Genomic DNA, 23,677 nt, shown 5'->3' with positions numbered 1-23,677 from the left:
CAGGTCTTAGCTCTTGGATGCAATGGCCCGATCATGTGAAATTTTTACTGACTTGGAAATGAAATTGGTATCTAGCTATGCTTTTCAGTAACTATGCTAGTGTTACACAATTACTATGTTTTTTAAAGTTATTAGTCATATGCTTTTACTTAGCAGATTAAGCTGTCATTTTCCTTAAATTAAAATTCTAATGTGATGGGTTTTTGCTGGAATAACATCCCCAGTGAGAGAAAAGTAATAGTGGAAGAAAAAACTGTTACAATGTTTAACAAAGGAATAAAAAAACATCAATCCAGCCTTTATGAAAATTGCGGTTCAGATAACTGCATGAGAGGGCAAGAAGGGTATTGAACAGGGATGATCTAGATTATCAGATTCYTATAGACAATAAAAAGTAAAAAGTCCTTTAACACACAAGCAGTGATGAAGCACTGTTCGTTTTAGCATTTTTTTGTTGCTCAGGCCAGGGGGGAGCTTTTCAAGCTCTTGGTCTAAATGTAAATGTATGTTAGAGATGAAAATTCTAACAACTGGCCATCATGCTGTCTTAAGGTTACTAATCACTTTGCATTAACTTTAATCATCAGATGTTTTTGAAGAGAGAAGTGAGACTAATTCCCTGAGGGTTTTCTGAATTGAAATCTCATTTTTCAAATTTTGTAAATGATATGCAGAGCTGAAATTAAAAAGCCTTTGAAATGAAATATTGATAGATAAGAAGACAGTCCCTGAGCTAAACAACTGTACCAATGCATACCACAACTCTTTAATGTATGTTAAGTAAAGCAAATTGTTTTGTATGAAAAAATGATTTTATTTGTACGCTTCAAATTTATTATGAAAAGTGAGCTGAAGGGGCACTTTTACTTTGCCAAATGAATCCTAATACCCTATAAAGTATCTGTGTGAAATGTGATTGATGTCAAACGCTTCCCTGAAATGTCCAAAATCTAATAACCATGTTGACTATGGGAATATATTGCCCTGCTGAAAGTTAACCTTCCCAGAAAAGGAGGAAAAGTCCTTTCTGTCCACACAATCTGAAGCTGTCTGCAGCATTCTGTTAGAAGCGAAGTGCCGTGAAAGTGCCATCGAGGAGTCGGAGTAATGGCAAAGCCAGCTCAGCAAAGGCCTGCTGCCCTGCGGGTATCGGCATCTCCTGCTCTGCAGCTTTATGCCAGGTTAAAACCCTTCAGAGCCCGGTACCTTGGGAATCTGAGCTGGTTTAGGATTTTATTCAGCACAGTGCTCTCAGCCAGTGAATTTCAAAGGTAAGCTGCAGTTCAGAAGATCAGTTGCTGTTTTTCAGTCTGCTGTTACTCCTGAGGGTGCATTTGCAGTGTAATTAATATATATGCAAGATTCTTCCCTTCCATCATGGACACGTTCCTAGTAATATCTTCTCTTCTAGATTCACGTCTCCATTTGGGTTTAATATTGTGGCTGAAATCCATTCACGTCTGCAGAAAAGCTGTCTAAGAGCTTTTTAAGAACTGTTTAAATCCCAGGCAGAAGAATTTCCAAGAGTAGCAGCTTCCTTGGAAGCAGAGTGAAGAAAGCAGGATTTGACCTCCAGTGGACAAACTATACTCAGACATGATCCCAAAGCATTTGCATGGGGCCATTTTTTGGTGGCTTTGCTCCCAAGTAGCATCATCTTCCTCACTGAACATCTTATTGCTTGATAGCACCATTGCAGAGGTGTCTTGCAGCTGAGTTGGCTCCTGATAAAGTAAGCAACCTTGAGATGCAGTGGTTCGTGCAGCTAGTGTTTGCATGGGCTGAGACGCAGTGCTGCGCATCCTCCTGGCAGGTGCATCCCTGGCTGTTCCAGGAGGGGATATCCAGTTTTTATAGCATGAAGCGTAGGATCTGAAAGGCCTGGGAGAATTGTGAAAAAAAGGTTGATTGTTTGTGGGGAGAGGGAGAAGTGTTGGATCTTTGTTTTGTTTTGTTTTAAACCATTGCTATTCGGTTGGCCCCAAGCTTTTCCAAAGTCTAAAATGTCATGCACTGGACTACACAGCTTCTTGCAAAGGTGTGCTGTGATGCTGCTGTCTAGAAACATCCTGGGAAAGTATAGGTTACTTAGCAGAGAAACTAATTCCGTGCTGAGTGTCCATTTTGAAAATTTTTTCTTTGTATTTCAGGCAAACTTGTGCTTTGTGGATATTGATAACCATTTCATAGAACTGCCAGAAGAATTCCCCCAGTTCCCCAACAAACTGGAATTCATCCAGGAAATCTCCGAGGTTCTCCTCCAGTTTGGGATCCCCCCGGAAGGTAACCTGCACTGCAGCGAAAGTGCCACCAAACTCAAGAACCTGGTTCTCAATGACTTGGTGAATGACAAAAAGAATGGGAACATCCCCAGCAATGCCATCAACATGTACGAGTTGCTAAAAGGCAACGAAACGATCGCTCGCCTACAAGCTCTAGCCAAGAGAACAGGCGTCACAGTGGAAAAAATGACCATCACAGCTCCCCTGGCGGAAAAAGAAARGGATGTGAAGCTGCAGTGTGAGGAGGTGGAGCTGAGGGACTACAAACTCAACGTGCAGCTTCGTGAGGTTTTTGCCAACCGCTTCACCCAAATGTTTGCGGACTATGAGGCTTTTGTCATTCAAGCTGCACCCGATATGGAATCCTGGCTGACAAACAGGGAACAGATGCAAAACTTTGACAAAGTAAAAATAGCTATGTCTTTTTATTTTATTTCTTTCTTCCATCTGAAAGGGTTTTCGATGTGGGTGGGGAGGGAATAATTGTATCATGTACCTATTGCCTAGGTACTCTTTTAATCCTCCATTCCTCATCTGCCTGGCAGACAGATTTGTCCGTTCTGTTTATACAGAACCAGATCTTCTGCCAAAGTAAACTAGTACAGACCCACTGAAATKAAATGGTCAGAGGCGTCCTGACCAGCACTGAGAAGATACACTGCCGAGCTGTTGATAGGGTTTTACCTGTGGGTTTGGTGGAGAGGTAGCAACGRAAAGGGACTTTTCTTTCTTCCCTGACAGGAGAGATTCACACGTAAGATGAAAAAATAAATCTAATTTTTTGTGTTTCTTGTTTCCTAATCTCACAGTAGAGCTTAATATTTTGTTGCTGTGTAGCATCACTCCACAGCAGGCTACATGAGAATCCTACTGTTATGACTGCATTATAGCGTGTACAGAAGAGTGACACACAAGCTGATACTAGAAATGAGGAAATAAATAGTCTGTAGGCCCGCAAAAGGAACAAGAAATATTCTGAAGCCTGCACAATCTTTTCCCAATGACTTTTCAAAGTAGATCGTGCCCCTAACTATCACCTTTTTTAGATGCAAGCCCTGTAAGGAGAATATTCAGGAGATCAGTGTTAAGGAACAGGCTAACTATTGATTTCTGTCAGGTTTTGATCAAATAACGCTGTCCTGGCTTTTTTTGTTTGATTGTATTCAGATATTGAACAATGTAGCATTCAAAAACTGGGGGTTGCCTATGCAATCTCTCCTAGCACTTCTGCAATAAAGTCAGCTTGTAAGGTTAGGGTTTTCAAAGCTCAGTTAGATTTAGGCATACCACTTGATGTTTTTGTTTGGAATTTCATGATTAACTGCACCTCTTTGAAAAGAGCGGAAGAGCAGTAGCTCAAGAGCATTGTGTGCTCTGGTATCTTAGCAAGTCCTTAAGACCCAGTCCTAAGCCRGGATCAGGAGACCAGAGATTCCAAKAGGACACATGTGGTGGTGGTCGGCCACAGGTCCCACATGGTTGCCTTCCTACACATATTAGCTGCTATACTTCTCTGGAAATGCTGGCAATACATGAACCACTTCCATATATCCATATTCTCTTTACTCTAKTTGTCACAAAGCCCTCCCCTGACCACTTATTTCTCATCACTGTGACTGAAGAGATGACCCATGAGGCAAATGCACTTGTAGCTGGCTCCTGCCATCCCCACGAGAGCTGATTTTGTGGTGGGGAAGCCTTGTCCAAGCCTTGCTGTTAGCTGTTGCAACTGTTTTCTCCCATAGGAAGGCTTTTCATGTTGAAGTAAAGAGGGAACATGGCACTAATTAATTCTTCTGTATTTCAGGCTTCCTTCCTTTCGGACCAACCCGAGCCTTACCTCCCATTCCTCTCACACTTCATTGAAACACAGATGTTTGCAACCTTCATAGATAATAAGATAATATCTCAGTGGGAAGAGAAGGACCCTCTTCTGCGAGTTTTTGACTCTCGAATTGAGAAAATAAGGCTATATAATGTAAGGGCCCCTGCACTGCGGACATCCAACTACCAGAAATGCAGCACTTTAAAAGAAGCAGGTATGTTCAGCTGGACTAATAAAATATTCAAAAGTACAGTGTCAGCTACAAAGAAATATCATTTCTCGGTCATCTGAGAGTTGCAGCCCAGTGAGGAAGTCCTAGAGTTACCTGATAAGTACTTAGCAGTGTCCTTATTTTCCCTAGGTAAAATCTTCAGTGTTCCTTTAAATGCTAAAAATAGAGGGAGCCTTTTACCCTTTGGTTGAACTCTCTTGGGTTGATGCCTTTAATAAAACCAAACCGAAGCACAGAGTTGCACACTGAGACTTGCTCGTTCTCATTTCACGCAACTCCTGTTATCACAATGAGAACTTTCCCTCACTTTAGCTGTTGGTCCAGTGCCACATAGAGGAACTGAGTCCCTGTGTCTAGTTCACTGACCTTGTTTCTCCCTTTCCATAAAAAGACTTGCACCATTTGGCCYGAGCAGTGGGGGATACCAGAGACATAATCCTATATGGGACCTTGAGTAGCTCCAGCACTAGAAGTTCAATGTTAATGCAGTATATGGTGTGTAGTGAAGATCTGGATTTTTTCAGTATAGTTACATGGTATATTTTCAAATAATAACTGAGTTTCTTATTATGAAAGTATTTATTTTGTTTCCAAGTAATACAGTGGAATAATACTCTTAGATTTGGGTCACATATTAATGAATTGAGGCAAACGCATTTCTTTTGGATTTTCTTTTTTCATTCCTTCAGAACATTTTACTTACTACAAATATAGCAGAAGCATGAAAAAATCTTGTATCTGGTTGTTTTTTGCTATTAAAACCATTCTAATTTGCAGGTCGACTGTCTATGCAGCGCCTAGTTTCAGTAGACATTGTGGCACCAGAACCTCATATTCTGTATTGTGAGAAGCAGCAAACTGATAGTAATGCCTGCTTTCCTTCACGTTTACCAGTTGCACATACATGAACCAAGCACCAAGCCAGCACTTGTTTGTTTAACCTGCTATTTTGGGAACCCTTCAAACTTCCTCTTGCCATACTACCCAGGCCTTTTTAGCTTCCTCCGAAAGAAAGCAGTACAAAGCTGCTGAGTTTCTAATGATAAGATATGTAGATTTTGACAGTTCTTTCACATCACAGCGTTATAAAATAGGTCATGGGCTCTCGGTTGTTCTTAGCAAATGGAAAATGAATTTAGCTTCTACATTTTGCATATTTATTCACTACCCATGATAGGCTGAAAGAATGAGCCTGTCTGTTAATGGATGGGCTATAAAAAAGTAGAATAATCACAATGTTAATTAAATGCTGATTCCACCATACACCCTYCTTTCCCCTCTTGTTCGCGGTGTATTTGCATCGGTGTTAAGAGGCTGACAGATTTGTTTTCGGTCTGCTAGAGATTTGAGATGAAATCCTCACGTCACTGAAGTAAATGAATAAACTCCATTAATCTCAGTGGAGCGCAGATTTCCAGGAGGGTCCTCTCTGTCCCTGACACAGCCCTCAGGGCTCCCCGACTTCTGTTAGTCGTCGATGCCCCTCTTGCCTTTCGGGCAAGTTACCTATGACTTTTCCAGGCCTATATAAGGATTGCCCTGCTGAACACGCTGCCCAGCAATGGCGTATCCAGTTGTAGGAGAAGGATTTCATAGTTGCAAGGTGTTTGTAGGATTCACGTTTCGCTCCCCGCATGTCCGTCCATGGAAACATATCCCGGGCAAAGCGAGGTGCCCAACCCTCGTGGAGAGCACTGCTCCTGTCGCAGCCAGCCTCAGAAATCTCGGTTTTGCAGAAAGAGCATTAAAGACAACCACCTAATTGCAGGGAAAGATTTCACAGTTCTTTAAAAATATTTGTACCTATCTTGTCAAAATAAAATAAAATAAAAGGGTTGTCCTTCAGCAATGCATCTCGTCACCATTAAGCTCCCTTGAATACCTGCTTGATTAACTGCTAACTTGTTTGTCCCAATACTAACTGTGTTCAGTAAAGAAACTAAAAATGAAGTAACAGTGCAGATGCTTTTGTTTGTTTCATAAGTGATAGATTTCAGGCACTAAAATGATTATTTAACTCCTTAGCTTTCAGGAAACAGAGCATGACTACTTTTGTTGTTGTAGCACACGTCTTCAGGTAGCTCGCTCACGTGGTTTTTCACTTGTGAATGTAACTTGCAGCCCAGTCTATCGAGCAGCGGCTAATGAAGATTGATCACACGGCCATCCACCCACATTTACTTGATATGAAGATTGGTCAAGGGAAATATGAACAAGGATTTTTCCCAAAGTTGCAATCAGATGTCTTGGCAACTGGACCTACCAATAACAAGTAAGCACAGTTTGTATTTTCTGGACTTGAAAGTAAGTTTTTCTTATGAAAAAGCCACATCAGTGGGCAACAATCCTGATTTTTAATGTTTTCCTGACTAGTCTAATTAAGCAGCCACTCCTTCCATGTCTGCTTTGTAAGAGCTGTGATTTTGAAGTTATAGCCATAGTTTGGGTGATGCTAGAAATTGTTAGCTCTGGTTTTGAGACAATTCTTCGGTAATATTTTCTGTTGATTTTAGCAGTGAGGACTGTGTCTTCTCATGTGTATTTTAAGTTTTACCATTGCTATAATAAATTTAAAATGAATTTCTTCCTTAGCCACTGAAAGAATTTGGAAACTCAAGCAAAAATTCAGATTTTGAAGGAAATCCTGGTGTTGAAGATACCTAATCTTGTAGAATGAAATTAATGCTCACTGTGTTCCTTTCTGGCTTTTTAACTGTTATTACATGCCCCAAATATTTTTATAATGCTCTTTCAGTTTCCAAATTAGAATAGCCTGGAAGAATAACTCAATAAGGTTGGGTAGAGAATGTGGTTTTGTATTTGGGTCACTCTTCTGAATCTGGTTAAGGTCCTTAGTGTATTTTGGTATGATGGTAAGGCTACCTATACCTGTAAAAGCAAGCATATCATTACATTACTACTTACCTAATCCAAAATGAGAATCTATAGCAACTAATGTACATTAGTTAGAAAGTAAGTACTGAAAGTCACCTTCCCTCTTTCCCTCCAAGCCCATGTAAGAGATTTTTTTTTCTCCCTCAAAAAATGGGAGATTTGCTGTCAGTGATTACTTCATGAAATCATTGCCTTGGGCCCCCAACTTCCAGCATCGGTGGCATGTCCAGGTGGAGTGCAGATAAACCTTGGAGCTCCAAAAGCCAGCTGTCTACATTTGGAAAGTTAGGTCTTGCTTCAGAAAGCAGCCTGCACGCATGTTGCTTGGAGATCCTTGGGGAGGTGCTCTGAAGGCCCACACAGTCCTATTTATACATCTTCTCAGCCCCCCAATGCTAGCAAGTCCCATTTTAGGAACCTATTATGCATAAGACTTGCAAGTGACAACATTCAGTGCTTGAGGATATCTTATTTTTAAAGAACTGCCGTTAGTTTTTRAGCTGATACTCACAAAAATAAAAGGCGGAATGCGTTTTTCAGAATTCCTTTGTTTGCCGTCGTCTTGCGAAATCAAACCAACACTGAAAGTTTACAGATAAAGCTCCCTTGAGAAACTGGGAGTTTCTTCGACTTCTGGAAGGCTGCGTTTAGCAGTCTGCTCCTTTTCCTCGTGGTGAGCTTCTGTTTTACAGTGTCATTAACAGTATGAGCATGCTTGCCTGCTCAAAGTTACTTACATGTTTTGGCTATATTACAAAATCTTAGTGGATTTGTGAATTAAAGATTATATTCAATACAGGCGTCTTTGTGCCTTTGAGCTGCTTCCTTTAGGTTTGGAACTATTCTAAAATGTGACTTTAACTCCTTGAGTGCTAATTTTGATTTAGATAGCTGGTTGTGGTCTTCAAATTTGCAGCATGTTTCAATTTGTAAAAACCAAAATGCCATTACTGACCACAAAGTGATGTCAATGTGACAAATGCCTGGAATTCCTCCCATTGTATATTGCCAAAAAGGTTTGTAATTGGAAAATCTCAAGACCATCTGTTTACATCTTTTTGCTTCCTGGCATTTTATGTGAGCAGCTGAGAAGATTCCCTCTCTCTCATTTAAGACATAATTCTGTTGAATCTACACCCACATTATAAAATAGATAGCCTTTTCATGCTCTCTGCAAATACAGCATAATTCTTTTGACCACAAAATCAGTTGAGCTGCAGCCTTCCATTAATTTGAATTTCCCGGTGTGTGCTTCTCGGCTGTACGTTGTGCTTGCAAACAGGACTGAGCCTTTGCTAATGGGGCYGGGGGAAGAGAACAGAACATCTCAGCCGTGTTCCCAGGCACTTCAGATATAGCTATTGTGTGCATTTGTGAGATTAACAGAAGGGATAATAATGTAGTCYGATATTCAATCGGAATGATTTTTGCAAACTTCAGTTTATGTAGCAAATTTTGTCCTGAATGTTGCAGGGAGGAAAATAATAATAATTCCCTTACTCYAGTCAATTTTTGTTGTGGTGGTTGCACAGTAGCAAATAAACCAATTCAAAACTACTTTAATGAAAACCTATCCTTGTTGGACAGCAGTCAGATTTTTCAGCTTCCCTTTTGGGAGAAATGAACAAAAATCTGTATCTAGAGCTCGTAACATTATTCAGCTGTTGCCTTCCTGTATCCAGGCAGAACACTGGAGGTACTTCTCCCACAGTTACTAGGCTGTGATATGTATAACTTTGATATCTAGGTCAGGAATGTAATGCCAAGAAGAAACAAACTCTTAGYTGTGTTTAGTTCTAAGCCCAGTCTGTCATTTTGGGAAACTAGGTGGCTTAGAGAACTGTAAAAGGCAGAAATTCAGTTTGGAGGAGAAGGTACCTGGTCCTTGCTTGCAGGGCRTGGGAAGCGGGCCGGGGCCGGGGGAAGGGTTGGCAGCAGGCTGGATCACCTCCATCTAGACGCAGCTGGCAGCAAGTGTTGATCTCAATAACACGTGTGACTGCTCAAACACTGAAGCGTGTCATGCAGGTGGTAATGAGTTTCACCCGTCAGCCACAGCCGTGCGCGGCTTTGCCTTGCTCCYGTTGCTCTGCTGCCTCCTCCCAGCCAAAGATGTCCTTTCAGAGCCTGGCCAAAGGGTGGACCCGGGCTCCTCGCGTCTTAGCGAGCGGTACGGTTCTGGCTTTAACGCTCGGCTGCTTCATCACATGTGAGTCAGGAGTATAGCTTTCTAAAATTTGCTCCTGTTTTGGCCAACTCATTCAGGCTGCAGGTGCACAGTTGGTGTGATTTGGGCTTTTCTTTACCTCCTCCGCTGTGGTGGCCAAGAAATGTTGACATGTTCAGCTAGCAAAAACTTTACTGGAACTGCCTTTAAGCTCAACTATATTGGAGGGAAGAAAAAACCCAGGGGAGTAGGAAGAAAAGCAAAGAAAAACCAAYCAACCAACCCAAACCCAAGAACTCCAAACAACTGGAGAATAGGCTCCCAGATATGYGGTTTCCCTGATCATCTTTTTGATCAAAACTGCCAGAGCGTGGAAAGACTTTATGTACAGAATACGTAGACCTAAACTTAAGTAAAATGTGATAATTATCCAAATATTTCTATAATTATGTTAGCAGCTCTTGATTACAAGGCAAACCTGAAATACAGGAATGCATGGTTTTAAATTATCTTGAAGTCTTCTCTACACATGGACATGTGCTTTTTAGCTAGAGATATGTTAGTATTAAATATTATATGGCCAGATCCCACCCCGGAAAGTTTCTTCGTGAAGTTTAAAACAAGATCCAAAAATGGATGCCAAGGTGTTGCAGGGGTGACAGTGAAGCTCTCGGGCAGCGTCACGGAGTTTGGACTATTTGCACGTTGATGTCTTACTGYGTCTGAAAGGAGGACGAGGTACCTGGGATGACTGGTTATCGGGTAATGGGACGAGCCTGCAGGCTTGCTGCGACTCCCAGCAGCTATGGCTGCRATTTCTAGCACCGTCGCTCCAGTGGATGACATTTTAGTTGGTATTTGAAGTCCAATGAGCGAAAAGACCAACCCTGCCCAGCTGACAGCAAGTAAAAACCCTCCCAAATTCTTCTGTATCGGGCAGCAATGCCCCACTGGTGGGATAAGCTCTGCGCTCATCTCCGTTGATATGGCCCTGCTTCAGGGGCACGGAGACGATGCCATCTCTTGTGGCGCATCCAGCTTATTACAATCTCATATGACAGTGGCTTCCAGAGAAGCCCAGCTGCAGGTCGCTTTGGCGTTTTGTCTGCCAGCCTGGAGTAGGGCAGCGGTTTCCTGAGTCCCGCTTTCCTGCCAGGCTTTTAAAAAACCCTGGCGGGGACTTTGCAAACTGATACRTTTGCGATGATTTGGGCAAGGAGCCTGAATGGCAAAAAGCAAAGCTACATAAGCACTTCATGGTTTTTGATGAGCTAATTGTTAAATTACAGCGAATATGCTTACAGTGCAAAATTTAAACAACTAAACAAGCTGTGTTTTGAATCTAATTGATTACCTTGTAACTTAATTTGTACTAAGAAGCTTGATAAATGAGATTAAATACTGCAGAGGAAAATGCTGATTGCACATCAAGCATGGTAATGTATTAGCATTTTGGCAATTTGTAGTGAATGCCTACAGAGAACAACTAAATTGACATTTCTTTCATTGATTTCTTCTGTTTTTTTTTTTTTTTTTTTTTAAGCAAAGGTTTTGCTTTATTCCACATTTACTAGGTGGCTGAAATTATCATTTTTTGGAGGATTTTTTCCCCTCTCCCCTTCTCTGTATTTAGCCCTGTTTTTCACTCTCCTCTCTCCACCTTCTTTATCTACATTTTGCTTTCCTCCTTGCTTCCTTTCCTGGCTGAAGCATTTCCTCTTCCCACCCWGGGCCCTTCTCTTTCCTGAGTCCTTTCGCTTGTGTTCTGGCTGCTGTGAACTTTGCGCTTTTGCCTGTCCTGTGCCCTGTGTTCCCTGCCATAATCCTCAGCCGAGGGTGCAGAGCAAGCCTTCGAGCAGAGACCGCTGTACACGTGGCCTTCCAGCCTCAGGRTTTAGCTAAGCCACATGTTCTCACCTGTAAGGCCCATTGCAGAAATATTATTTGCTGCTTTCTCCAGGTGTTTCTTCCTGTGCTGTGTTTTGTCGACCTCACTGCTGTTCTCACTGGAAGAATTTGCAAAATCGTGCTATCAGGAATGTACTAAACTGGTTCATTTTTGTGGCTCAGTTCATGGCACGGCTCCATGGACCAGTGTGGGTGCTGTCCTGGGGCCTCCGTCCCCTCCCCAAATTGTGGATTGCCCAGGGTTTGTGTATCGGTGCTCTGGTTTTCCTAATTTTTAGATAGAGCTGCTGCTTGCTTATTCACTCACATTAGCATGGCTAATCTTTTTAAATAAAATATCATSTGTGATGTATATAATGCAAAGTGGTATCCTTTTTGTTGGATACCATGATGGAATTAATTCTGGTTTCAACTAAACTAATTTTCGTATTCCTCTGGGAAATGGTCTGTATGTCTTATATTGAAGGATTCATATTATATGTGTTTTTTTCCAGTTCTCCTCCCTCCCCCCCGGTGAGTACTGTTTTAAGGCTGACTGTCTTTAATAAAACTTTTTTTTTTTCAGTCAAGCCAAACAACTGTATTTTCACATAATATAGAGCAGCATCTCTGCATTGCATCTGAATGAGTCAGAAATGAGTCAGCAATGAGCTACCCTCACAAAATACTGATCTATTTAAACTTTACAAATACTAAAAGTTCACCTTTTGAGTATAAGAATCTGAAGCAAGGGGTTACTGTACATTAACTTAACCTAATATGGCACAATGTTGACGGGTACAGTAAAAAGTTTAACTGTTTCTGTCCCAATACACTCATTTGCAAGAATAAAATTTGCCTGACTTTGATAATGTGTGCTCAAAAATGGTTTCTGAAGTAGGATCTATGAGCTCAAGTAATTTGGAAGCTGAAGCGAGTCTTTTACATACTGATCGTTTGCTTAACTAGTGCRAGGTGGTCAAAGAATGTTTTACTCCTTTCAAGTTAAGTCATTAAAAAAAATCTATACAGAATTAAAATTCACAAGAAAAAAAAATGTGTGTTGAATCCTTACCATGCCCTTTTATTTATTTATTTATTTTTTATTTATTATGCCGCTCCCACTGTTCAGGAGCGCGTAACATTGCTGCTGCACAACATTTTGCTCTTTTTTTTGGTTTGTTTTTGTGTTCGTGTGGGCTTTGTTGTTGTTGTTGTTATCCACCCTATCAGCAGTTTTAGAAGCTTTCCTGTTCAGTCCCACAAAAAGAAGAACAAGGCCTGTCAGGAGACTATCTGTATGAGGAGGCTCAGGTTCTGTCCCGTTCTGTCGCCTTCTCCCTCTGTCTTTGCTGTCAATATATTCGTGATTATCAAATGATTTTCATGGTGATGGTAATAAAATAAAATCGGTGTGACTGAAGTTGCCTTCCAAGAGCAGATCTCCAAAGTTCTGGTTCTCCAGCAGCATGTGGCATGTACCGCGGTGTGTATCCTGCCCTGTATGCCCATGTCTGGTCTGGTTAGACCTCATTTCTTCTGTCACCGTGGAGCTTTAAAGAGGGGGAGAGAGGAAAGAAGGATAGGGATGGAGATTAAGGTAGATATAGCTATACATGCACACACATGTATGCTTGCAGTTCAGCTTGTCCAGTCCTTGGTATGAGATTGCTGTCTGTCAGGAATGGCGTGTGACAGCCCAGCTTTGATGTTGACTTTTGTTACACAAGTTAAGCATTGCAGGAGAAGTGTCACCTTTCCTGAAGGAACATTCTACCTCTGCAGACTTACTCCTGTGCTTGTTGAGCTGAGTTTGGCATTAAACAGTACTGAATTCACCGTCCGCCTTACAGCCTTCACCAGGCAACATGTGGGCTGGGGCCGCGGAGGCTGCTTCTCCTCTGCAGCAGCAGCAGCGGGGCAGCTGGGTGCGTCCTTGCATCCTCCTCCTCCGGCACGGCTCTGCAGCATCCCATACTGGATGGGAGGTTTCCTTGGAAAGCCCAGGTGAAGGGCTCAAGGCCAGGCCAGATGCGCCCATGCAAGCGCAGCTTTCATCTCCCCTTCGGCAGCATGAGGGCAGAGGTGTCACGTTTGCGCCRTAAGGAGCAGGCTCGTGGGAAGGGGCCGGGAAAGGGCTCCAGCGTCCGGCGTCCCCTTCGGGCGGTGGGAAATGCGAGGGGAGGAGGCCTGGCCAGTGGGAAGGGCATTGCTCCCCATATTTAGGGCTAACAGTAAACCCTCCCTGAGTCGCCCGGAGCGACCGAAAGGAGAAGAGTAATTGCAAATCTAATCTCTGCTGATGAAGGGGGAGGGAACGGTTATTGTCACGTTTAAACGTTATTTCAGGAAAATTCTGTATGGCCCAGAAAAGAAAAGGCTTAAAAAGATTTAGCTGCTTAATCCTGCTTGTGTGCTGATAGAGCTTCGGCAGGCCTGCTGGCGTGGTCCGATGTGCCAGCCGAGGGCACAGCACGGACTTCGGACCTCGCCGCCTCCGGGGAGCTGCCCTTCCYCGGGGGAGCCGCTGGGGAGGAGGGAGCCCGCGGCTCCCTTGGTGGGTGATTAATTGCTCTGATTAACGAACAGCAATCTTTTTTCTTTCTTTCCCCCTCTCTTATAAACAGCCAATAATCTTCACTTTTGTATACTAAAAAATGTTCAGATAGTCTTGATTACTAAGCCGGGGCCTGAGCTGCGTGCTTCCCCGAATGGGATACAGGGCTGGAATTAACTGCAAATGCTCTGACTTACCTGTAATTATTCTGTGGGCTGTATTCTGCCTTCACTGTCAGTGAGATGTGTTGCCTCAAAGCAAGTCRGCAGCAATTTTTAAATCTTCCAGTAACTGCAAAAAAAAGGCAGGTGGAAAGGARTCAAACCTTGGTCTAGAATTCAGAATGTATAATATGAATTGGAGCAGAAAAAAAAAAGCGGTATAGTCATATAAAATCAATAAATTTGTTTTCGAATGTGTTATTAGTGTTCCGTTATGTGATGTGTAGGCATTATAATTTGCAGTAAGTAGAAGATAYCTAGAGACCAGTAGCTAAAGTTATTTTTACTTCCACTACCCTTTATTTGAGGAGGCAGATTTTTTTGCCACATTTCTGCTTGCTAAGATAATCAAAATGTAACACCACCACCACCACAGTTAATCTCATCARACATTAGCTGCTGTTTTTGAAAATGTGGTGGCTTACTAAAGTCACGGACTGTATATTTTAAGAACTTCTGGTGAGGTGCAAAGGCGCTTGTGTCAGTAATGTATTCTTCGGAGAAGGTGCAAATGTTTGCTCCTCAGACATTTACTGTTCTCTTTCATTTGGTTACTAAGAGACTTGAGGTTGCATTGCTTTAAAAAAAAGAAAAAGAAAAGCAAAATTTCATGTCCTGTGGGATGATGAAGTGCTGAKCCGTAATTACATGCTGACCCCAGTGCCTGTCTCTTGCACTGTACTTGTTTTCTTGATGTTGTTTGAAGCCTGGGAAGGGACTTCGGCCGTAGAAACTTTAGGTCCCGYGATTTAGGCCTTTTGACCCAGACAGTCAGTCAAAACGTGGTCTTTGGTTTTCTCTCGCAGGCAAAGCTTTGCTCGCGCATGCGCTGTCCGACACCAGAGCGTGGTGCTGGGTGGGCTTCRTGTTCTCATCTGCTTTGGGTTCGCTCTTGAACCTCTTGAATCATGGGAGAGAGGCAGGAGTGATGTAATGAAGCAGCTGAAAGGCTATGCACTTAGGGATTTTTTTTTAATTTATTTATGATTTTTTCACTGTATTTAAAAACTTGTTCGTAAGCGCAACCACAGTAAGTAACATCACTTTGAAGATGTAGATTTTGTGGGCATTAAGATGCTTATTTTTARGGCTTTATAGATTGCTCTATAACAATGTTTTTTCAACTTTCTTCTATAAATAATGTATCAATTAGTTTATTCTCTGCACCAGTTGAACTTCTTGGTTTCAAGGATTTGATGGAATTTTATGGTACTATCAGAAGTCGTATGATCACTTGAGACTTCATGTTTTTGGGGACGGAGTTGTCTTGTGCTGTGTTTTATGCATATCTGGCGTAAAGGAGCTTGGACACTTGGGAGCTTTAAAGCTGCTCTGTTTCATAYCAGCTTACCAAGTGGCTACTTTCAGGTAATAGCTTAAGATGAGAAAAATTGAACTGGACGTAAATGAAGATGTCGTAAAAGTGTAATTTTTCTGTGCTATTTAGAAACCAAACRAAGAGGGAAAAAATGGTAAGGTCAGCAACATGATTAATCCCGGGAATCTTAATATCATCTGTGTCCTTTAAATGTAGGTTTACCTATATTGTAGCACTTACTGTCACAGCAGCAGCGTTCCCAGGGGTAATTCCAACCACAGAAGTACCTAGAAAGCCTCACAAAAGAGAGAAAAACTGTTTGAATTTGTCACTCGGCGTACATCGTCATATTTTCCTCGTTCATACAGGCACCATTTTTAGCAAACTTCAGCCAACGCAGCAAATAAAGGCMGTAAGGGGGGTTTGCCTGGTAGTGGCATCAACGTTGCACGTCCCRGAGCGGGCTGGTGGGAAGGGAGGCCTCGAAAGGAAGGCCCTTCGGTGGGATGTGCCGCAGATGCTGCCTGGGGGAGGCTGGCGCGGGGGCTCCCAGGCTTTCCCTCCCGGTCTTTTCCCCTCACGCGTGGCTCGTTGTTCCTCGCTGTCTTTCCAGCCGCTGGGCCAGCCGCAGCACGACGGCGCAGCGGAGGAAGGACCGCCTGCGGCAGCACTCGGAGCACGTCGGGCTCGACAACGACCTGAGGGAGGTAGGTGGCGGCGCCGGCTCTCACCCCTGCGTTCAGACGAACGAGGCTTCGAAACTTCTTCCAGCAGTTTCGTTGCTGCCCGGGAGGTTTCCGCGGGTCTCTGCGGCCACCGCGGATGCTTGGATACGCTGTGCAGCTTCACAACTCAGAATATAAATAAAATAGCTGCGTTCCTCTAATAAGAGAGCCCCCYTTTCCATCAGGAAAATAGCGTGTTTGCTGATTTAGAGCCCAGTCCTTAAACTGCATGAAGAGAGCAGAGCCTTGGCCCCAACGCAGGCTCAGCTACAGAGCTGGCCAGCAGGAAGGTCTTGCAGAAGTCAGGTATCTACCTAAACATCAGCTCTTTAGAGGCGGAAGAGGCAGGACTCCTTCTTCTTTTAAGGGTTTTTCTTTCTGGCTTTAAAGTAGGTTACTGACAGAGGTAAGCCTATTTGAAAGGTTGAGGGTTTGGGGCCCTTTTAGGCCTAAAGCTTGGAGACTCCCACACATCCTCTAAATATCAGTCACATATATGCATTTCTTTCCTATCTTTTCCATTTCTCGTCCTTCGTTAAGTATTTTCTGCCGTATTTTTCCATTGATGTCCATGTGTTCCTCACATATGTCACTAGCAAAAGTACAACATTCATGCTGCTTTGGGGTAAATCTTGCTGAATAATTCTGACCAGCGTCATCGTTCTCGGCTGAAAAGAGCTTGAACGCTGAAGCGCACCCTTGGGTCCCAGCTTCGGGTGACGCTTCGCGGAAACGCGGCGGAGCAGCCTCTGCAGATGTGGCCGCTGTTATTTTTGTTAACGTGGCGTTGCAAGCGTATCTTAAACTTTGCCGTGTGTGTGTCTCAGCAGAGCCTTTTCGATGCCTTGTCGTGGTGTTTTACTTTCTTCTTCCGGGCCGTGGATCACACGCATGCTTCTTTTGCTTTGTCTCCTCCTCCTCCCTGGCCGTGCGGCCGTTGGGGTATCTGCCCCCTCTTAGCCATCGGAGGAGCTTTTGCTTCGCCAGAACTCGATGGCCTTCTGGGAGTGGGACCAGGGGCCGCCCCCTCCTGCACGGCCTCCCAAAAAATCCTTCTCTGAGTGCTGCCTGGTACGTTCCCGTTTTTCTTGTCCAAAGCTGCTTCCGAAGTGTCGCTAGCGCGAGGAACCGCTGCCTTCGGCACGTCCCGAGCCTCTTCCCCTCCCCGTAGAGCACGTCCCCGCAGGGATCCGAAGTGCGGTTATAATCGGAAAAGTAAGGGGAAATGAGCTCTCGGGCGCCCGCACCGGCTGCCCGGCGAAGGGGGCGGTTCTGAGACGGTCCGGGCAGGATTTTGCCTTGTTTCCTTCTGCCCCGCGGTGACGCAGCCCGGGACGCCGCGTCCCCAAAGCGYGGCCTTCCGACCGCTGAGGGTGGCAGCGCGCGGGTACCCGCGAACGGGCACGCARCGTTCACCTGGTTTTCTCAGGCCGCCTTCGTCCTTTTGCTGAGCTTTTAAGAGCTAACTATATTCAATTTTTTTTCATAAAATAGCAAAGCATACAATGAATAAAGTAAGGTTGTCGATTTTTTGCACTCTTCAGACTATAACCGCACTTTGCATTTCTTTATCCCTTCCTTTTAAAAAGAATTACTAGATTTCCTAATTAGTTGTTCCTAGGATTGCTTTTTCACTGTTTTTATTGCTAATTTGTGCACTAAGTTAGATGAAAGTCACTTGCGAGTTTACTTGTTGAACAACACGCTTTCATCAGCTGTGATTTTTTTCTGTACACAGTAGCTTTTCGACTATTTTTAAGTCCTTACAATGAAGTTGTAATTACTTCACTGAGCACTTACTAACTAGTTGAACACAGATTTCCATGTCAGTCCTACATTCCTGTCTGACCTGTTGAACTGATGTTAGGTTGCCCCTGGCCGAATTTTGTAACCAAAAAAGCCAGAGGAGTCCAAATATCACTACACTTCCATTAGAAAGAAATCATGAATAACTGCAGTTACCTTCAGTGTGTTTGGATTTTACTTTTGCTAAATAAATGATTTTCTCCCCAAATAGAAGGCTCTAGGAGGGCTGCAGTTCTCCATCTCCGTGGCTGCTCCTTCCTCAGAAAACCCACCCGAAGGGCAGCACTAAGTGCCGGGGGCCCTTGGGGAGAGCAGTGCTTGCCCCGTAACGTCCCTCGAAAGGGGCAGCCTTCACTGGATAAAAGCACASGGGGAAGATCACAGGGCTTGCACGAAAACACAGATCTCCGGCATCCAAATACCAGCACTGTGGGTTTTTTTGAAGTCTGTTTTACTTAGCAACATTATATCTACTCTTTTTAACAGACAGTTTTTGAATAACATTTGGGCAACTTTTTAATAGCCTCCACTTTTACGCTCCTGAATGTGGCCAACTTTTAGTTTTGCTGAGTGTGTAGACCTCTTACTGACATTAGGAGTAGCAGACATTTGTTGAAAGGTTTGGGTTTTTTGCTTAACACCTTCCACCTACCAGAGTAGTGGAAGGAGTAGAAGGTTTAAAAGGCTTTTGTTAGTTTGGTTCTTTCTTAAACAGCATGACCAGTTTTTTTTTTTTGACCATACTTCTCAATTTTCATACTTCTCATTTTTCATCCTACTGATTTTGTCCACACTTCTCAACCACCACCCCCCAGTAAAAACATGAATGATCCTACATGCCAGTTTTSTTTAAAACAAGCTCCACTTGTAATTATGAGTTGAGATAAAGACAAGTMTGTTTTTTCCCACATAAACTATCCAGATGAAGGTCCGTTCAAAGGTAACGCATGAAATCTTTCTCCTTCACTAGGTGTAGTTCTGCATTTTATAATTACTTTAAAAAGGATTTTTCCATTTATGTACAGTTTTTTTCTTTTTTCTTTTTTTGCTAGTGAAAATCAAATAACAATGGAAAGACACTGTARTTGGTGTTTTGACTTTCATGCTGAATGAAAGTATCACACTTTTAGGCACTTCTTTTGGCTAACTTTGTGCTAGTGGTTAACAGCACAGTTCACTAGCTAATGTTGGTGGGTTTGGTACCACACAGGAAAATACCTTGCTTTTCTGCTGTCATAAAAGACTATTCCACTTTTCCAACCCTTAAGTATCAGACAAATCACAATGTTGTTCCTGAATTAACAGTAGCTCATTCCTTTTTGCTAGCATTTGCTTGCCTAGGATTAGGATGAGGAGAATCCCTGTGACTTGTAATATCTAAAATAATTCTCTYTATTTTTAGAAATACATGCAGGAGGCAAGGAGTTTAGGGAAAAATCTAAGGCAGCCCAAACTCTCAGACCTCTCTCCAGCTGTGATTGCGCAGACCAACTGCAAATTTGTGGAAGGGTTACTGAAGGAATGTCGGATGAAGGTACCTTCTCCCCCTCCCCTGTGCATGCTCTCTTGTTGCTTAAGCTGAATGTAAATAGCTGCTGCARACTGTGTCCTGAAACTCCTTCACAGCTGGAGCAGTGTTGGTCTGTTGGTATCTTGCACTATTGCAGAGCAGATACTGCTATACTGCTTTGTGTTATAATTTCCAACTGCTAGAATATAAAAAAATATATAGTATAACTCTTCTGTTTATGTTGTCAAAGTTGATGGAAAGAATAAAAAGGATGGGAAGGAGAATCAACATGAGCAGACATCTCAGGGAGAATTTCCTTTAACTGTTCATATTTAAATGTAGCATAAACATTCTGGGCTCGAAACCCTCTGACAAAAAGTTCAGCACATGCAATGGTTGTGTATGTTGTTAATGTAAAACAAATGAAGTTATCGCCATTCTTACTGTTAAAGAAGTTTTGGTAGCCACAAAAACGTAATTTCTAAGTGTCTTTGTATCAGTTGCAGATGGTGAAATACTGTATTACCTATGTTTTAAAGTTTAATAGCTGTAACTTAAGCACAGTGACACTGGCTGAACTTAAAAATGCATCTAGATCAATATTCTACCTTTGATACAGGTCGGTAATCTATAAAGGTATGGGAATAGGACATTATGGAGTACTAATACAAACTTTTTTGTATTAGTCTTTTTAATGTACAGTCCCTGTAGAAAGATTTGTTTTTTTCTCTAGATAGACTATTAGAGATAATCTCTAGACCACCTTCCCTAAGCATATATAAGTAAAATCAATATAAAAGTTCTGCTCTTAGTGGGATGAGATGCTTAGAAACCTTTGGGGATTTTTTTAGACTAAACGCATGTTGGTAGAGAAGATGGGCCATGAAGCAGTGGAGCTTGGACATGGAGAAGCCAACATAACAGGTCTGGAGGAAAATACGCTAATTGCTAGTCTCTGTGATCTGCTAGAAAGAATCTGGAGCCATGGTCTGCAGGTCAAGCAGGTTGGTAACTGGAAATTGAGACTTCATATAAACAATGTTCTTTAGAAAATACCAAATGCCRTCTGTGCCTTTTAAGCTGCTGCTCAGTGGAGTAAGCTCAATATAATGTGAGAGGTATCTCTGGGCTCAGAGAACCTGGTTCGTACCGTGTGAGTTTTTTTGAGAGGCACCTCACAGTGTTGTCAAACAGGTTCTTGGTTTCTTCTCGTTCAGCCTTCAGAGGGGAGGCCTGGGGAGAGGACTGAAAGAAGCAAGGCAAGCAGCATGACTGCAAACTCAGTGGGGCTGTCTTCCCTCTTCTGTAGGTCTCCTGACCTGARAGAAAAGGAATGACTCTCATCACCCAACTTCTGGCCCAAAGAAATGCGAGGCCACCCCATTATCTTGCCTTGTTTATTGGTCTTTCTTTTGCCTGATTTATTTAAACCTACTTTCTACATATATATTTAATTTTCAGGGGAAATCGGCTTTGTGGTCCCATTTACTTCAATACCAGGAGAGAGAAGAGAAGCAAGAGCATAGTGCAGAGTCCCCAGGTGGGTACTTGGCAATTCCCTCCATGTGAGATCCCATTACACTGAATGAACTTGGGGCTGGTAGGAGCAGTGCAACCACATAAAATCCATGCAGTACTTTCAGTGTATTTGCTTATGACTCGTTTAAATTTTGAGACCTTTCATAATCATTACGAAGTTGCCTGGACATTGTTCGAGGCAAATGAACGTAATTATTATCCCTGTCTGGAAAATCACTTCCTGTCTGTTCGCTGTCTTTATTCCATTTTAACTCGCTGTAAGCATTAAGTGAGGTGAGAGAAGCAGTGTTTCTGTAGATTATTTCTGAAATAATTTAAGTCTGGAGCTGTGACTGCGACAGCTGATATTTTTTCATTCAGTTACCATGCGGCTCAAAACTCTATGTGAATACATCCATCTTCAATAAATCTCTGTACTGGTGGACAGAGTTGTGTAATTAATCTCTATCCTARGCTCTCAATTTTGCTTTTATTTGGCCCTTTACAGTCACTAAATTACCTCCCTGTTGTGACAGAGGTTGGGTTTCTGATGACCTTGAGATTGCCCTGTCCAGGGCTGCTGCTGAACATTGCAGAAAAAATCTCTGAACTTAGTGTGTCATCTTCCAGGGACTCTGCCCCCTCCAAGTAGCAGCAGATCCAACTGGGTAATTCTCATTAATGATACTGAACTCCTCTTAGCAATAGTTACTTAGTTACAGAGTGCCTTTTGGGATTAGACATTTCACAAAAAACTTAAAAACTGAAGTATGTGTTCAGGGCATGAGTGTACATATCCTGACCCTCTCTAGTTGGCTAATGGAGAGCAGCCATTTGGAAGGGGACTGAATGTCATCATTCAGCTTTCTTCAAAATCCTTCAAATCCTTCTTATGGGAACATATACGATCAGTCCTAAAAAACGTATCTATGGATAAACTGATCTCACTTATTAGAAGTCCTTTAATAATCTTCTGTGAGTAATGCACTAAGCAATCTGACTGTCAGGCACAAATTCCTGAGAGCAAAATATGTCACCACRAAGCACTTTGATCCCAATACCAAAGGACAGAAATGCTCGACATTCTTAGCGTCTAATATGCTGTTGTATCTTCTTTAAGTTTATCGTGCCGTTCTCAGCTGTTTTCCACAGGAGCATGAGATTTAATAAAATTCTTCATTATTTATCTATATCTGTCTATATATATATATATATATATATGTATTTGAATGTGTTGCACATACAAAAAAGGAAGCTTTTGAATCTCCAGTTTCAGTGATGGATTAAGGAAAGATAACATCATTTTGTCAGTGTCTGTGTTTCCAGGATAGCATTAATGATAATGCACARAAACACTGCAGTTCTCAGTGACTTAAGATTTTAGTGTTTATGTAAAACAAATGCATTGCAGACCATTAGTAGAATTTCATATTAACCTCATGAATTTTTTTCAATACAGTAGCTGTTGGAACAGAAAGAAGAAAGTCTGATACAGGAATTACTCTGCCTACTTTGAGGGTTTCCCTAATACAAGATATGAGGTATGTAATTTGATTTCTAAAGCATTAATAGTTGTTTTAATTGGGTAGTATAAGGTAAAGATCTTCACAGGCTTTGGATTTACATCCAAAAGCATCTTCAGTGCTGCGTTCAAATCTGGAGAGTGTTACCTTTTTATTTTACAAATCTTCTCATGTATTTACTTGATTTATTTTAGCTAAAAGACAAGGAAAAATGCACTGTTTTTCTTGGTTTTGTTTTCATTTACCTTAGGGAGTTTCTTCTAGTGACGAAGCTATCTTCTACAGATAATGTTTTTACAGAGGTGTCGAATTACTTGGTACCCTCTGAGTTTGTTTCTTTTTGTTTGCTTTTATTTGAGCAAACAAGTATAGCTGATAGACAAAGCAAAGGACATAAAAATTTGCTAGTGATGTCTGAGCAGTATTCTTCTTTTCAGTTAGTATTCCATGAGAAAAGGTAATGACTATGCAAATTATAAATGTAAATAAACGCTTGAAAAAATAGAATAAGAAAAATGAAAAAAAGAGCTCGGCGTACCCTAGTGGCTGCCAGCTGGAGGGGGCAGCTGGCAGGCTCTACTCTGAGCAGGTTTCACGGCAGAGCTAGAAAGGAAAACCTCTGCAGTAAGGACTGAGCTTCCCGGGTCATCTCTTGGTTCAGGAGGAGYGCACCTCTCGGCCTTCGGGACAGAGGGAAGCTTTGATTTTTCTTTAATTGGTGTAGAGACATTGGCTGCTTTTCAAAAGCCAGCGCTCCCAGGCTTCTCTGCTGTCAAATGTCTTAGTATTTCAGGGAGTTTAAAGTTGAATTATGAAGTACATGAAGAGCTCTGTAGGAGACCACAGTCTAGCCTCGGCGAGCATTTTCCAAAGTTTTGTTTGGAAACCTGGCTGACTGAAGAGCGGGAAGCATTGGGGGGCTGATGTGACGRTACCGGGCAGTCGTCCTCGAGGGCATCTCCTCGATCCAGCCGCTGCCAGATCTAGCCACCGTTTTGATGCTTCGCTTGTCGTGGGTAGGCATTTCAGCTGAGGTTGAAATGCCACAGAGACGGGGGAAGAAATAACGCAATAGTGCTCATCTGCGAAGAACTGCTAGCAGTGTAATGTGTGAGGAAACGTGAGCATCGCTCCTCGTAATGCCACTTCCCTCTTCCATGTAAAAATAAGGCACAGTAAAGAAATTAATTGTAGTTAGCTCACAAAACATT

The 23,677-nt window shown here is 42.5% G+C and overlaps 1 protein-coding gene across 1 annotated transcript in view; it reads left to right on the top strand.

The window, feature by feature from the left end:
• Nucleotides 1-23,677, top strand: part of DENND5B (DENN domain containing 5B) — a 67,698-nt gene that overhangs the window by 28,202 nt on the left and 15,819 nt on the right. Inside the window, 8 exon segments of the mRNA XM_085324193.1 lie at nt 2,151-2,687; nt 4,090-4,321; nt 6,461-6,611; nt 15,998-16,091; nt 19,318-19,449; nt 20,277-20,429; nt 20,887-20,965; nt 22,403-22,484. Of these exon segments, the coding sequence (XP_085180319.1) occupies nt 2,151-2,687; nt 4,090-4,321; nt 6,461-6,611; nt 15,998-16,091; nt 19,318-19,449; nt 20,277-20,429; nt 20,887-20,965; nt 22,403-22,484 (1,460 nt within the window).

This window comes from Rhea americana, unplaced genomic scaffold, assembly GCF_003343005.1.
Source record: "Rhea americana isolate MKP2758 unplaced genomic scaffold, rheAme1 scaffold_9, whole genome shotgun sequence".
Classification (NCBI taxonomy): Eukaryota; Metazoa; Chordata; class Aves; order Rheiformes; family Rheidae; genus Rhea; species Rhea americana.
Note: the sequence above shows the minus strand (reverse complement) of the source record. Positions and strands in the feature narration are given on the sequence as shown.